This window comes from Eumetopias jubatus, unplaced genomic scaffold, assembly GCF_037043125.1.
Source record: "Eumetopias jubatus isolate StellerSeaLion01/CBP00866 unplaced genomic scaffold, mEumJub1_p1.0 scaffold_3, whole genome shotgun sequence".
Lineage (NCBI taxonomy): Eukaryota > Metazoa > Chordata > Mammalia > Carnivora > Otariidae > Eumetopias > Eumetopias jubatus.
The window spans coordinates 86,228,049-86,243,295 of NW_028274809.1; the positions used below are offsets into that span (position 1 = coordinate 86,228,049).

Here is a 15,247-nt window from a genome sequence, read left to right on the forward strand (position 1 = left end):
TGTATTACAAACTTGCAAGTAAAAATAAAAACCATTAACTATTCCATTTGTACATTAATTTAACACACATTTACTGAGTTCTTACCATGTTCTGGCAAGTGTTATAATCATGGGAATGGAGTTATGAATATAGGAGACAGTACCCCTGATCTCACAGAATATTCTAACAAAAAAAACAAATAAAAAGAAATTGTATAGCATGCCACATGGTGGTAAATTCCACGGGGAAAGTTAAATTAGGATAAGAGAAAAGGAGCGTGAATGGCAATGGTGTGTTTTCGTATTTGTTTATTTGTTTTTAGGGAGGTTAGGAAAGACCTATCTTAAAAGGTGGTATTTGAACAGAGGTTCAAAACAAATGAATGAATGAGCCTTACAATTTTCTGGGCACAAAATGAATCATTTTGGCATAGGAAAGAGCAGGTATAATGGCCCTGTGAGAGAAGGAAGGAGGTCAGCTTGGCTGGAGCAGAATGAGCCAGAAGAAGAAGGGAAAAGGTGAGGCCAGAGAGAGAGCTGATACCGGCAGGGTCTGATAAGATGAACCCTGCATGTCTGTCAGCCTTTACCCTGGGAGATCCCGGAGGCCAGAGAAGAATTTGAATCAAGGAGTGACATGACCTAGCTTACATTTTAACAAGGTCACTCTGGCCCTTGTTTTGAAAATAAAAAGCAGAAAGAGAGGGTGAAAGCAGCACATCAGTTGAAGGCTATTGCAGTAAATCAGGTGAGAGATGACATGGCATAAAGGTAGTGAGAAGAGAACTGATTCTGGTGTATTCTGAAGATGGAGCAAACAGCTTAACACATGTTTAAGTTTATGTTATGAGAAAAGATGACCTTAAGAGTTTTGGCTGAAGAACCCTGAAGAATGGAGTTAGCATCTAGTGAAATGGAGAAGGTTGAAAGAAGCGAGTTTGGGAGAAAATCAGAATCAGCTTGGGATATGTTAAGTTTGAGATGTATGTTAGACATATAAGTGAATATGCCACAACAAACAGTACTGGAGTTTAGAGCAGTGGGCCATGCTGGAGAAGTGGTTAGTGTAACATAATACCTAAAACCGGAGCACTGAATGATACACTGTAGGGAATAAATATAAAGAGAAAGAAGAAAAGTTAAGTTGAGCTACAAGATGAAGATGAACCAGTAAAGGTAATGGAAAATGGGTGGCTATTTAATTCATTGGAGATCCATAAGAAAGTGGTTTACTCATGATAGTCACATGAGGAAAGTGTTCCAAAGAGAGTTATCAATTGGGTTAAATTACAAGGTCTAATGAGAAAACTGAGACTTTACCAATAGATTTAGCAATATAGAAGCAATTGATGACCTCGATAGGCGATAAGTGGTTGAGATAAAAGTCTAAATGGAGTTGGTTCAAGAGATAAAGGAGGGGAGAAACTGACCACAATAAAAGTGGACAATCCTTATAAGGAATTTTTAGTCTAAAACAAGGAAAGTAATGGAACAATGGCCAGAATGGAGATGGGAGATCTAGAACATGCAAAATGAATGAAAATAAAAGAACTGAACTAGAAAAAATAAATATATTTGGTGTTGAGGATGAGAAAGCCCACAGATAATGGGGGAATTCTCAATCTCAGGAAACAAACTGAGGGTTGCTGGAGTGGTAGGGGGTGGGAGGGATGGGGTGGTTGGGTGACAGACACTGGGAAGGGTATGTGCTATGGTGAGCGCTGTGAATTGTGTAAGACTGTTGAATCACAGACCTGTACCTCTGAAACAAATAATACATTATATGTTAAAAAAAAAAGAAGAGAGTAGGAAGAGAAAACTGAAGGGAAGGAAACCGGAGAGGGAGAAGAACCATGAGAGACGATGGACTCTGCGAAACACACTGAGGGTTCTAGAGGGGAGGGGGTGGGAGGATGGGTTAGCCTGGTGATGGGTATTAAAGAGGGCACATACTGAACGGAGCACTGGGTGTTATACGCAAACAATGAATCATGAAACACTACATCAAAAACTCATGATGTAATGTACGGTGATTAACATAACAATAAAATAAAAATTTTAAAGAAAGATAACGGGGATGGAATAGCAGGGAAAAGATAGGAATAAGGTCATCTAGGTGCTGTATCCTATAAGCCAATGGAACTGGAAGCATGTTGGCCAATGTGAAATCCAACAAGAAGGACAAGCGTGGAGAAAAGGGGTATTATGTTTATCAAAAAGGAGTCATTAATAGAAAGAAGTGTCAGAACATATCAGGAAATTTGGGCTTATATGTTTTTTGTATTTTTGGCTTTTTAAAAAAGATTTTATTTATTCACTTATTTGACACAGAGAGAGAGCACAAGAAAGCACAGCAAGGGGAGCACAGGAGGGGGAGAGGGAGAAACAGACTCTCCCCTGAGCAGGGAGCCCAATGCAGGGCTCGATCCCAGGGTCCTGGGATCATGACCTGACCTGTAGGTAGGCAGCCACTTAACCGACAGAGCCACCCAGGGGCCCCAAGGGCTCATATGTTTTTAAGATATTTCTAATACTTCATTCATGTTATTTACAATGTTTCAGGCACCTTTCTAGTCATTGGGATACAATGGAAACAAAAAAATCCCAGCTTTAGTGGGCTTAGAATCCACTGGTAGGGGATTAATTTTTTTCTTTTTCCTTTTTTCTTTAAGATTTATTCATTTATTTGAGAGAGAGAAAGAGAGAGAGAGAAAGAGCATGAGCAGGAGAGGGAGAAGGAGAGAGAAACTCAAGCAGATTCCATACTGAATATAGAGCCCAACACAGGGCTTGATCCCATGACCCTGAGATCACGACCTGAGCTGAAACCAAGAGTTGGATGCTCAACTGACTGAGTCACACAGACACCCTGGGATTAACTATTTTTTTAAAAAGAATTGTCAAAATTTTCAGTAGGCCCCAAATAATCTCTGCTTCTTGTTATTCACAGCCTTGTGTAGTCCCTTCTCCTTGAGTATGGACTAGACTTAGTGACTTGATTCTGATCATGAGAATGTGGAAAAGTTGATGGGATATCACTACCATGATTAGGTTATAAAAGATTTGCCTTCTGTCTTGCTAGCAGAATCCTTTGCCTTCTCAGTTTGCATGATTTGAAGAAGCAAGCTGCCATTTTGGTGAAGCCTACATGGCAGGAAACTGAGAGCAGCCTCTGGATCACATTCCTGGAGGAACTGAACCCTGCCAACAACCAAGTGCATGAACAGGAAAGCAGATCCTTCCCCAGTCAAACCTTCAGATGTGACCCCAATTCTGGCTTAAAGTTTGATTGAAATCTGAGAGACTCTGAACTAGAGGACTCTGCTAAACCATGCCTGGATTCCTGACCCACAAAAACATAAGATAACAATGTGTGCTGTTTTAAGTTGTTGAGTTTGGGGTTAATTTGTTCTGTAGCAGTAGATAAATAATACAGTATTGCAGGGAAATAAACTTACCAATTGTTCCAATGGAGGAATGACATCTTTCAAGACATGCTGTGAATGATTCCTTCTGTGTCGGGGTATCTGAAAAAATATTGGCATTAGATATATTATTTTTCTCCAAAAAAAGCTATAAATGATTTAAAAGAGCATATTTTAGTAAAGCACACAGGTAAGTAACCATATTCAGATTCATTCAAGAAGTCAAACAAAGTAGATATAAAATGAAAAGTAAATGTTTTAGACATTGACTAATTTGAATAAAATGTGTACTAAAAGATTGCTGGCTGCAACAATATCTCCTATTCAACATACTCCTCTTACCGTGTAACCTTGACACTCCTCCTATCAAGTGGGGGGTCTATGTTCTTTCATTCTGAACCCGCGAAGAGCTTTATGCCTGTTTCAATCAAAAAGCACGGCAGAAGTGACACTACGTGACTTAAAATAGTGGAGCATAAAAATGTCATGTACTTCCTCCTTGTTCTCTTAGAACCCTCACATTTGGAAAATATTCACCATGTTGGGATGAAGCCCAAATCATCTCACACAGAGAGATTACAGGGAGAGACCTCATAGGTTTTCTGGCTAAGAGACTAACTGAGGTTCTAGCAGACAGCTTGTATCAACTGCCAGTCATATGAGTATAGATATTTTCTGATGGTTCCCTCTGCTGGCCATTGAGTCATCCCCATGCTTCAAGTCCTAGTAGAAGCCTCAAACACTGTGTAGTAGACAAAAGCTATTCTTGCTATGTCTTACCTGAATTTTTGACCAGACTCTGTAAGCATTAAAAAAAAAAAAAAAAAAATCACTGTTTTATATCTTTATATTTCAGGGTGACTTGCAGTGAAACAAAATATTTAATGTTGAAACACCTTGTGTTTATGATATGATGTGAGCTCAGCTTTTTCAGAGTCAATGTTCTATTAATTTTCATGCTTTCTTCTACAAATGTATTTAAATACACAATAACCAATGGATTAGTGTTTTTGGAACAAAATTTTTAAAATGCCTATTGTTGTTTCTGCCAAAAAGTACCATAGACTGATTCTATAATAAAACAAAAAGAGAAGAAGAAGGAATTTATAATGAAATATTGTATTGTTTGATAATTTAAATAGAAGCTCTAATTAATAATCCTATTTTACTAGGCAGGAATTCTCCAGTATTTTACATGAAGGTGGCAGGGTATAAAGTGGAAGAGACAGGGAAGTAGGAAAAGAAAGAATGAGAGCGAGAAAGAGAGACTGCAGGATGAGTGTGAGGTATTAAAGAATAAAGCAGGTCTGAGAACTGTCTAGAAAAGAACTTTGGATGGCTTTGACTGTGGTACTGGCACATGTAACTGACTGAAGGGATTAAATCAAAGCCTTTTGAGATTTTGAGAGACTTGTATTAGCAAAGAAACCAAAAGCCTGGCCTCAAAAACCTGTGACTCTATACAACCCTTGAACCCCATATTTTCTCCGCAAAACTGCGCTGTGAAAGCAGTACAACCTCCAAGGGAGCCATTGCCTTCCAAGTTCACTTTCAATGTGGCCAGTGGGGGATGATGGGGGAGGAGGAGCCTCCAGAAAGCAGAACCAGAAACCTTGGAGAACAATGGGCATGGGGAATTATCCCAAAAAGGAGAACCAGGAGAGCCAGGAATGGACTCTGTGGCGAAGGCAGGGGTCTCACAGGGCCTGCCCAGCAAGCTTTAATAGTCATTTGGGTCAAGTGACTGTTGGCTGGTCACCATTTATTTCCTTTACAAATGAGAGGGTGTTTCCAGTTATCAAGTTCTCGTTCCACCATTGTCGATTGGATGTGATGGGAAAAACAGAACAGAGAATTCATTTTTTTCAAGTTCTAAACCTCTAACCCCCTGGAGAGAAATTGGTGTGATGAAGAAAGTTATTTGTCACTGCTATTCTTCTATTGGAGTTTGATGTAGTAACTGCCTGGGACTTTTGGTCATCTTTGGGGAGGTGGATAGATGTATTTCTGAGTGTTGAAGACAGGTGCAAATTGACATACAGTGAAGGTGGTGGGGGCGGACTGTGGCAGCCCCTGATGCCTGCTCACCAAAATTCTGTCCTTTCTCCAGGGCATATATCTAGACTGCATTTCTCAGCCTGCCTTGCAGTTAGGAGTGGTCACATAACTGTTCAGACCAACGGGATGAGAAGCCTTCCCCATTCAAAGCTATTAACCAGTGAGTGTTTCCCCTCCGTGTTCCCTCCCATGCTGGCTGGGAGTGCACACTGAATGAGGCCATGCAGGAGGCTGAAGAGGCAAGATGGAAGACGACTCTGAATCACCATGTGAAGAAAAGCCAAACATAGGCGAGGAAAACACATTTTGTTTTATTTAGTAAACTTTTTATTTTGGAATAATTTTATACTTAGAGAAAAGTTGTAGCAAGGACAGAGAGTTCCTGTAGAAAATTACCTTCTAACAGTTTGTAGTGAGAAATAAACTTCTATTTCTTGGAGCCATTGTGTATTTTAGAGAATTTTATAGCTGCTAGCATTACCTTAAATAAAACAACCATAGTTGATCTTAATTCATGTTGAAATGAACATATATATTCATATATATATATATATTCATATATATACTGGGTATTTAAACCTTTTAAGGAACCAGGCATTTATTTTGTACTGCTCTGCATTTGGAACTTACTTCTCTTAACTATTAGTCATTAAACCAGGATTTATTATCTTCACTGAAAATTTAATATATATGCCTTACATTCAATTTACAATGGTGGAAAAATTCTGGGATTCTTTTTTTCTTGTTCTATTTCCTTGAAATTTGTTGGATTTCCAGTCTTGGGCTAAAAATCACTCTCCTAGCCTATAAAATACTTCAAGCTGTAAATATTAGAGAAAGTAGTATCAAGTGATGTCTCCACAGCATTGATGAATAAGCACCTGGGCATTCACTTGTGTCAGTCTTACCATTCCTTCTATGGCCAAACCATGCCTACCTTTGTCCTACTACTACTAGATTTTGATGGGTATATTGGCCCGCCAGTCTCATAAATAGTCTCTTCTAGTCACTATAGAAAGTTTTCTTTTGAGGCAATGTTTTAAAATGCATTGTGTATATATTGCCAGAAGCACAAGAGATGATTTTAGCTGATGAATGTTTTAATTATCATTTACACAATCTTAAGTTTTAGCAGGAAAACTTTCCACACAAAGACATTTGTTAGTCATATGAATACATTTTCCATTAAAATAGAATATAAATAATATAATTAAATAAGTACTATGTAGTGTGCAATATGGGGGAAAAAACCCACAAACATAGTAAGTGAATGACTGAAATGTGGGAAACAAAATTTTTTAAAGATTTATTTATTTATTATTTATCTTAGAGAGAGAGAGAAGGAGAGCACATTCGCGAGTGCCGTGGTGGTGGGGGAAGGGGAGGAAGGGCTGAGGAAGAGGGAGAGAAAGTCTCAAGCAGACTCCACGCTGAGCACGGAGCCTGGGGGGAGGGATAGCTCCATCTCACTACCCTGAGATCACTATCCAAGCCATAATCAAGAGTTGGACACCTAACAGACTGCGCAACCCAGGACCCTCTGGGAAACAAATTTTAATGAGAAGAAATCAGAACAGAAATGACCAGTTACTGAGCACATATTTATTTCATCCTTACAGGGAACTATTGGGTCCATGGTATAAATAAGAATTCAGATTGGGAAACTACACAGTGTTATTGTCTGTTAACATGTATTCAATGCTTATTATTTGCCAGGCACTGTTCTAAGTATTTTGCACATATTAACATACTTAATTCTCACTCTTTTTTCATAAATGTAGAAACACAGATACAGACAGTTTAAGTAACTTTAAAGATCCAGAGCTAGTAAAAGCCATGGGTGATATTTAACCAGGATCTAAGGCTTCAACTATTACACTTTATTGCTTCACCAGCAATATAATGTATATGCATAAAGGCAATCATTACATTCTTGGGGAACTCCAAAGTTGAGATTATCTGCATGCATAAGGGGATATTTCTAAGGAAGATATTTGAGTCAAACGTATAAATTTGTACATGTTTACACAGGGAGCTAGAAATCAGGTTTCAAATCTGTTATGAATTATCTTAATTTTCCTTTAGGGAAAGTAATATTGCTGATCATTCCTAAAGCAATAAGCTAGCCAATCTATCATGTTCAACCAAGTTATGGAGATGCAGGAAAAAAGAGAACTTTCATCACCTGTCTTTGCTTTAATACTCTTCTCAATTAAGCATTAGGCACAGAAATGTGTTATCATCCCAAATCAGATTACTCTGACTGAGACTTATGATATAGGAAATTCTGAATCCAAATTTGCTTAGTTGTGTTACATGGATATCAAGAAAAGTTAAGATATTTCAAGAGAGCTGTCTTATGTGGTTTACTTAATTGAAATAATAATTATAAAGAACACTTGAGGTCAATCAAAACTTCCTGAGGTAAGTTTGAAGGGAACAGAGGCTCTCCTAAGCCATACATAGTATAAAATAACAGAAAATCTTATAGTATTTGTACATGTTTCTCAATCAATAGTTTATTAGTAATATCTGAAAATTTTGCAAATTATTACAGGACACTTTCTTGAGAAACGTTTCTGCTTAAGACATCAGATGTCCTTATAAACCATTCATTTAGCCAGTAAACATTGCATGTTTAGTACAGTTATATGCTAGTAGTTTCTAATAGTAGATGTTCAAAATATACATGTTTGTTGTGTTTGTTGATGTTATCAAATATCTCTAAAACTAGTATTGCAAGAAGAGTACTTCATTTTTGGACAATCCTAATTTTTTCTCAATGTATCTGATATTAAAAACCTATGTTTTGCTCTGCAAATTACTTCTGGGTGAGTTTCAGAATGCTAGCAATGGTGGGCTCCATTGTTCAATCTCAGGTCCTTTTCACTTCTGCAGCAATTCTTAATCACTGAATTTGGAAAACTTGAATAGCAATAATAATATTAGCAGTAGTTTGTTACAACATTATTTTAATACATTATTTTCTCTGTGAGTTACAGAAGCATTTCTTCTGAGGAAGTCTTAAAATACGGTTTTTACGACTTATGTTTGCTTTCTTTTTTGCTTCCAAGTGTTCTGAAATAGTATACAGATCCTTCCTCTAAACATAAGTGGACATGTATGTATATCTACCACATATTTATTTAAGTGTCCACAGTCTGATTTTTTGCTAGTTTGTACACTCTTAAATTATGAAATGTTGGTTTCAATATTATTTTACAGTTCTCATTTGAGAAAGGTTACTTCACAGCTTCTTTTGAGGGGGATATGGTTATGTCTTAACTGTTTTCTTACCACAGTGTTCTGCATCTTAAGCAACTGAGCTTTAACAATAAAGACGTGAGTTGTTGAAAATCCTTCCTTTGAAGAGAAGAACAAGTCAGTCCTCATCTTTTTGCGATGATGTCATCTTCCTATTGATTTATTATGTTCAGTAAATGGGAATGATTTGTAGCTATCATTGGAAAAAAAACTTGAAATACAAATGACTTCTGCTTGGATTCTTTTGGAAACCAATATCAGATGAATATTTCACTGAATTACTTTTAGATCAGATCTATGTGTTTCTCCTTCTTTGTTTCCATCTACCACTCTCCCCACTCCTTCTCTGCTCCTTCTCAGGTACGTTAGCTTTATAATTGTGCAAAGCAAAGTTGGAAGCATGAAGTACTGAGAATGTGCAATGCATATTTTCCTTTAAATTCCTTTTTGTTCTTACTATACATCATAATTAAGTTTTCCAGATATATTTTCCTCCAAAAAGAAAAAATTAAAAAGTCATTTTTTTGAAGTGTTTTCATTTTTTTCTTCCATTTCTTCTTCATTTTAATCTATTTAAAGAACATGAAACTGATGGGTGGGACTAGTGCTTGGTACAAAGTAAAAATAACAGAATTTGGGCATATTATTTTCCTGGTATAGGAAGGTCTACTATGAAAGTTATACATAAACATGAAACATTCCACATAGCTCTGATTTTAAATAGATTACCATTTTTGATGAAAGTTTATATCTTGTGGCTTAGAGTTGAAATAAAAATCACTTGAATAAAAGCATTAGTTAGCTCCAGCATTTTCGCAGACATGTACATTTTCCGAGGCATACCTCCCATTAGCAACCTCCCTAGATACTTGGATAAAAAGCAGAAATAAATCTGTGGTTAAGTTTAGTTTTTATCTTCACAGATTCTCAAAAGCTTTTTTTTTCCCCCGGTGTATCCCAGTTTTTATGTTCAAATCTTCATTTGTTTTGCCAAATTCTTTTTCTTAAAGCTATTACAATCAGAAATTAAGAAAAGTTACTGAAACTTTTATTTTTATTTTTTTTGGAATGTGGAAACATGGCCAATATTTCTTGTATGCACAACAATTTGGTTGTTTAGTTGTAATAAGCATCAACCTAAATGATGGCTGTGTTTTTTAAATCATGTGTATGTGGTAGGTAACTGCTTTTGTTGGGAAAAAAAGAAAGTTAATATATGAGGATATTATTTTATCATGCATTTAATCTTCTACTTTTACCCATCTGTGGACACATGTCAATTCACACATGTAAAATCATAATTATTCATCCACTAACTATATGTATTTTTCATAGTCTTCATAGAAGGTAATGACATTAACCATAGAGGAACCAAATTCTTCTTTTTTCTTCCTTATTAATGTACCACAGGTATATTGATGCACATTTAAGATGGCCTTCTCCCTCTGCCTATGATATCATTTGGTTACCATAGTGGGCCTCCATAAGCAAATGCCCCCTTTTTTGTTTGTTTGGCTTTTCCATAAGCTCTTTTTGGCTATATATTGTCAGTCAGGAATCTGACGCTCTCCCTTATCTCTTTTATCCCCTGCAGAAAAGGAAAGGGAAGGATTCAAAATCCTTCTGGAGGACATATTAAAGTTTTTCAGCAATTTTTTTTTTTTTTTTTTTTTTTTTAGTTTGTTGAATAGTCCTTGGTCAGCATCTGGGTCATCTGTGGTGCTCACCAGCCTTTCAATCCTGGGCTAAGTCTAGTTGAGTTAAATTCAGCTCCAACCACATTTTCTTATCTCCCAGATAGCCAAAGGGAATCAATAGCTGGAATGATTTAACTTCTTAATATTCCTCCCTTGCTTTATTTAGTCCCAAACACATGTGTTCCTCCAAGAAGAAAATCAAACTGCCTGACACCTTCTTGCTTAAATAAAAATTAGTTATATACCGTGCACATGGCCTCATTTATTGCTAAAGACTGTTTCCTTTAGTTCTCTCATTTCTTTTTTCATGCTTTCAGTAGAATGTTTCTCTCCAAGAATTTTCTCAGATTGAGAAGTGTCATTCATATAGTCCACAGACACACTACTATTTTAGCCTTTTTGAACATGCTCTTAAGATAAAAACTACCAGAACCAAGAAACATAGCCATACCTGAAAAACATAATTTTCTACATTTTTTTCACGCAAAGCATATTTATATATTGTATTAGTTTTTAGCTTACTTTTTTCTCTGTAGGTTCCTTCTTATTTAGACATGAATTTCCAAATGGATATAATGAGAAACGGTGTGCTAAAATAGACATATAAACATTTTATTCTACTCGTAATACTATTACTGGTATTAAATCTAAAGCATTATATACTTTGTTAGACCCATAGCTAAATTTACTATTGCCAGCAGATTATATAGCTTGCTTACTACTTCCTTTACCCTCCATAACAGAGATACTACTCTGTTGGTGGAAAAAAAAAAAAAATGAATAGAACACTTGGGCCAACCTGACATTTTCTCCACAACTGCAAGTCATGTGTTATCTTTTAAATAAAAAGATTCAAGACAGCAGGAAACGATACCAAGAAAACTATCTCATAAACACCTTAAAACAAAGCAAACTAGTAAACAAACAGTTCTCGAGGCCCAAAATGGTCAAAACAGTCCATCTATTTTACCCAAATTAAACAAATCATTGTCAAATCACCATTTGACTATGTTGGGCCGAAACAACCTATATCTAATTTTAGGATGTTTAACTGTCTAAAAGCTCTGAACAAATTAGAATCAGGTTTTATTTTCAGTCTCAAACAGTCTTTTTCATTGCCCTGAAGTGCTTAAGTTGAAATATTGAGTTTACTTCTTACTTTTTCAGGTATCTGTTCAATCACTGAAGAAGACATTCTGTCATTTAGAAAATAATCCACCATATGTCAGGTTTGATCCACGATATGCGAAGTTTGACAAAGATATTTACCCACAGTTTGATTTCTATAGTCTGCTGACACCATTCCTCAGACAAAATTATTTCTTAATGCAAAGCTGGACATGTGCTAACTCACTGAAAATGCTCTGCCTGCATGGAAAGGTCACTTCTACAAGCATTGTGGGAGGCAAGGCTCTTAATGACTATGCCAATCTTTCAAGATTTAACAGATTTTTGGTCAAATGTCTAAAATATGCACATGAATATGCTCGGCGGCTTTAGTCAATATCTAATAATTGTATCTTTCCAGTTTCCTTTCTTTATGTATTCTTTGAGGTTTTCAGACCCCAAACTCACCTTCTGCTGCCGAAAAAGCAGATTTAGTTCTGAAGGTTAATCCAACTCAGCAGGATTGAAGGATGGCACTTTTCCTTGGTCGTAAGTATGTTGGCTCAGGCCAGACAGCTGTTAGGACATTCTCCTCTGGGAATCGTGCCCTCAACACCCACCGTTGATGCACATACATGGTCGACTGGCTGCCGACTTCCGTGCCCATCTGCTCAAATGGCATGGTGCCCACTCACAAGTTGGCTGGATCCTTGCCCTTAGTGTGTAGGTGCCAAGCAATGATGGGTTTAGATGGGCAGCCTGCATAATACTACAAGTGACAATTTTTTTCTTTCTCTCTCTACAATATCTGTCCTCTGTGCCTTCTCTGAGAGTGAAACTCGTGTTTCTCCACCTTTGATTTTACCGGTGGACACACACAGCCTTCGGCAGGTAGGTGTGCAAATGTGCCCAACCTGCCACCGACTGTAAGATGAAAGAGAAGAAAGAATCCACAGAGCCCCAAACGACAAGTTCTAACACTGAAATGGGCTGGAGTGTGAAAATCCCGACCACCTGGAGTCTGTCAGAAGAAATTTAGCATGGGTGTAAGTACAGCAGACCTCTCACAGATAGCAATGGCACCAGGAAATAGTTTAAGTTAGAGCACTTTTTCCTGTCACAGCCTCAGCACAAATTACTTGCCTTGCATTGAAAAGACACGTACAACACTAAATGAAATAAATCAGGCAAAAAGAACAAGCCTAATGGGAACACAATTTATATGCTCAGTGGGGGCAAGGGTGCAAGCTATGATACTCAGACCTCAAAAATAACCCTGACTGGAGGTCTTAATGGAAAGAAAAAGAAACAAAAATAGCATCTCTCTTTCCAGTCTACAGCAAACCCATAGAGAGGAATAGATTGGCATAGGAGGTTGTGACTTTAATGATCCAAAGCATATGAATGCTTGTTAGCAGACAGCAGACAGACATAAGTAAGAACAACAGTAATGGCTGCATCTGCATCCTGGCCTGTGGCACTCAAACCAATCAGGCAGCGCTGGAGAGCAGCGCCTGAAGGTACGTGAAAGCCGCGCTTTCCTTGTGTGTTTATTTAAGGGTGATTGAATTCAGGGTGTTGTCAGTCTGCCTTGGAGAATGGTTATCCAATGTGTAGGCATGATCTTGCTCCCTGAATATGCTCTGTTGACTGAGCTAGTTATGTGTGACTACTTGCCCTCTCCTAGTCTTTATGCAGTGCCAAAATCCTCCAGTCCAAGTTCCAAAGGAACAGGGCCTAAAAACTTTTGGCTCCAGAATCAAATTAGGCTTCTCTGCTTCCCTAGCCAGAAATGCATAAATACCCAATGGCCAAAACCAAAGAATGTGACATTGTGGAATGAATAGAGCTGTCATATACCACTAAAGTGTGGAAATATCTACTGTTTGAAGTCAAGACTAGTTCAACATCTTCAGTAATCGGAACAGACTTCTTTGGACACCTTCATGGGGTAGTCTGGCTTTTGAGTGAGAATGTTTCTGGCAAGCTACTCATTCCAGATATCAGAAATGCAAGAACATACGGTTTATAAGAGAAAATCTGCCATTTTTTGGTATCAAAAAAATTCTCAAAGGCAGCACATTTTCATAAAAGACAAATCCCTCATCCTGTTTTCCTGATTGACCTTCAAGTTAGCACCACTTGCTTAGATGTATATACTTTAAAAGGAACTGATCAAAGAAGAGGTAAGTTGGTACACTTTGAAAAAAAATGTTTACGTGAAACTCAATTTGGAATTATCAGGGGAAGTTTCTCGTGAAAATAGACAAAGAATAGGTATAATCATCCAAGACTCCTCGATCTGATTACTATGCTATAACTGTCAGTGTTCCCAGAGCAAATCATTTTCCCATGATTTATCACGCCTTGAGGGTATAACAGTAAGAATTACATACTACTAATTTATTGAAAATGAAGAAAAGCAGATGTCCTGTCTAGGGAATCTTGAGGGTAAGGATCATGTTTTACTCATCTTTAAATTCACCAAATTTAACATAGTGTGGAATATATATTATGGAATCGGTCATTTCAAACTTTATAATGCACCTCTTTATACATGTGACCTACTATTTCATGCCATTCACCAAAAGCTTCAATAGCCTATAATGCCTTGTTCTAAAGTTATTTTGTTGGAAACATAGTTATCATTCTTTTCAAAAGTCAGCCACCCTTAAATAAATATTCTTTTCCAGGTAAGCTCTTATAATTTCTCATAAGAGATTTGTCATCTTTCCTTACTGAAATCAGGTCAAATTCTCAAAATGATCCCCTCATTAGAGTACCGTTGAACAAACTGATACTGTTGGCTAATAGTTTCCTGATCTGTGTAGTATATACGATGCTTAAGGATTAGGGTTCCGCTTCTAGAGGGAGAAACTGAGAAGTTACATAGATACAGATGGGTGTAGATATAGGTAGATAGATGTAGTTCTGCTTTTAAATAGCATTACATAATTATGTAGATTACTATTATTCTGAACAGTTCTATGTTCACTTACCCTCCAGGTAAATTACCTTATCTCTTGGTGCCTCTTTTCCCTTAACTGTAAAATATGGCATAGCATAGTACTTATTCCTTATAGGATTACATTAGAAATTTTAAAAAATTGATACATATACAGTTTTGAACACATGGTAAGTCCTCATCATTATAATCTCCCCTATACCAATTGTATTATTCCTCTTCCAGTACTCCTTCTGGTAAATATATTCTAGTAAGTGGATAATTAATATTAAGCAAATGTACTCATAAAATCTTCAATGATTCTAGAAACTTTTAAAATGATTTGTTTCTTGGGGTGTCTGGGTGGCACAGTCAGTTAAGCATCTGACTCTTGGCTTCAGCTCAGGTCGTAATCTCAGGATTGTGAGACTGAGCCCTGAGTTGGGCTCAGTGCTCAGCGTGGAGTCTGCTGTAGATTCCTTCTCCCTCTGCCCCTCTCACTCGTGCTCTCTCTCTCCCTCTCTAAAATAAATAAATCTTTCAAAAAAATGATTTGTTTCTCTACTTTAAGAAATTCCAGCCATTTCCTTCTAGGATACTTTGAAAGCATTTTGTTAGAAAAACCTTTAAACACTCAAGGAGATGGCGTTATACTGGTTATACAGGAAGTGACAGTCTTGGTGTCGTTTTAGAATTTTGCTTACTGCAATCCTACCTCTTGCTCGTAATGAATCATGTCCCTCCCACAAGCAAAACATATCATGTCCTCCCAG

General features: G+C 37.2%; 1 protein-coding gene across 3 annotated transcripts in view; it reads right to left on the bottom strand.

The window, feature by feature from the left end:
* ARHGAP15 (Rho GTPase activating protein 15) overlaps nt 1-15,247 on the bottom strand; it is a 604,646-nt gene that overhangs the window by 525,299 nt on the left and 64,100 nt on the right. For all 3 annotated transcript variants that reach the window (XM_028123793.2, XM_088021728.1, XM_088021729.1), the window contains exon 3: nt 3,438-3,506. In XM_028123793.2, the coding sequence (XP_027979594.1) occupies nt 3,438-3,506 (69 nt within the window). The remainder of the gene's footprint in view (nt 1-3,437; nt 3,507-15,247) is intronic.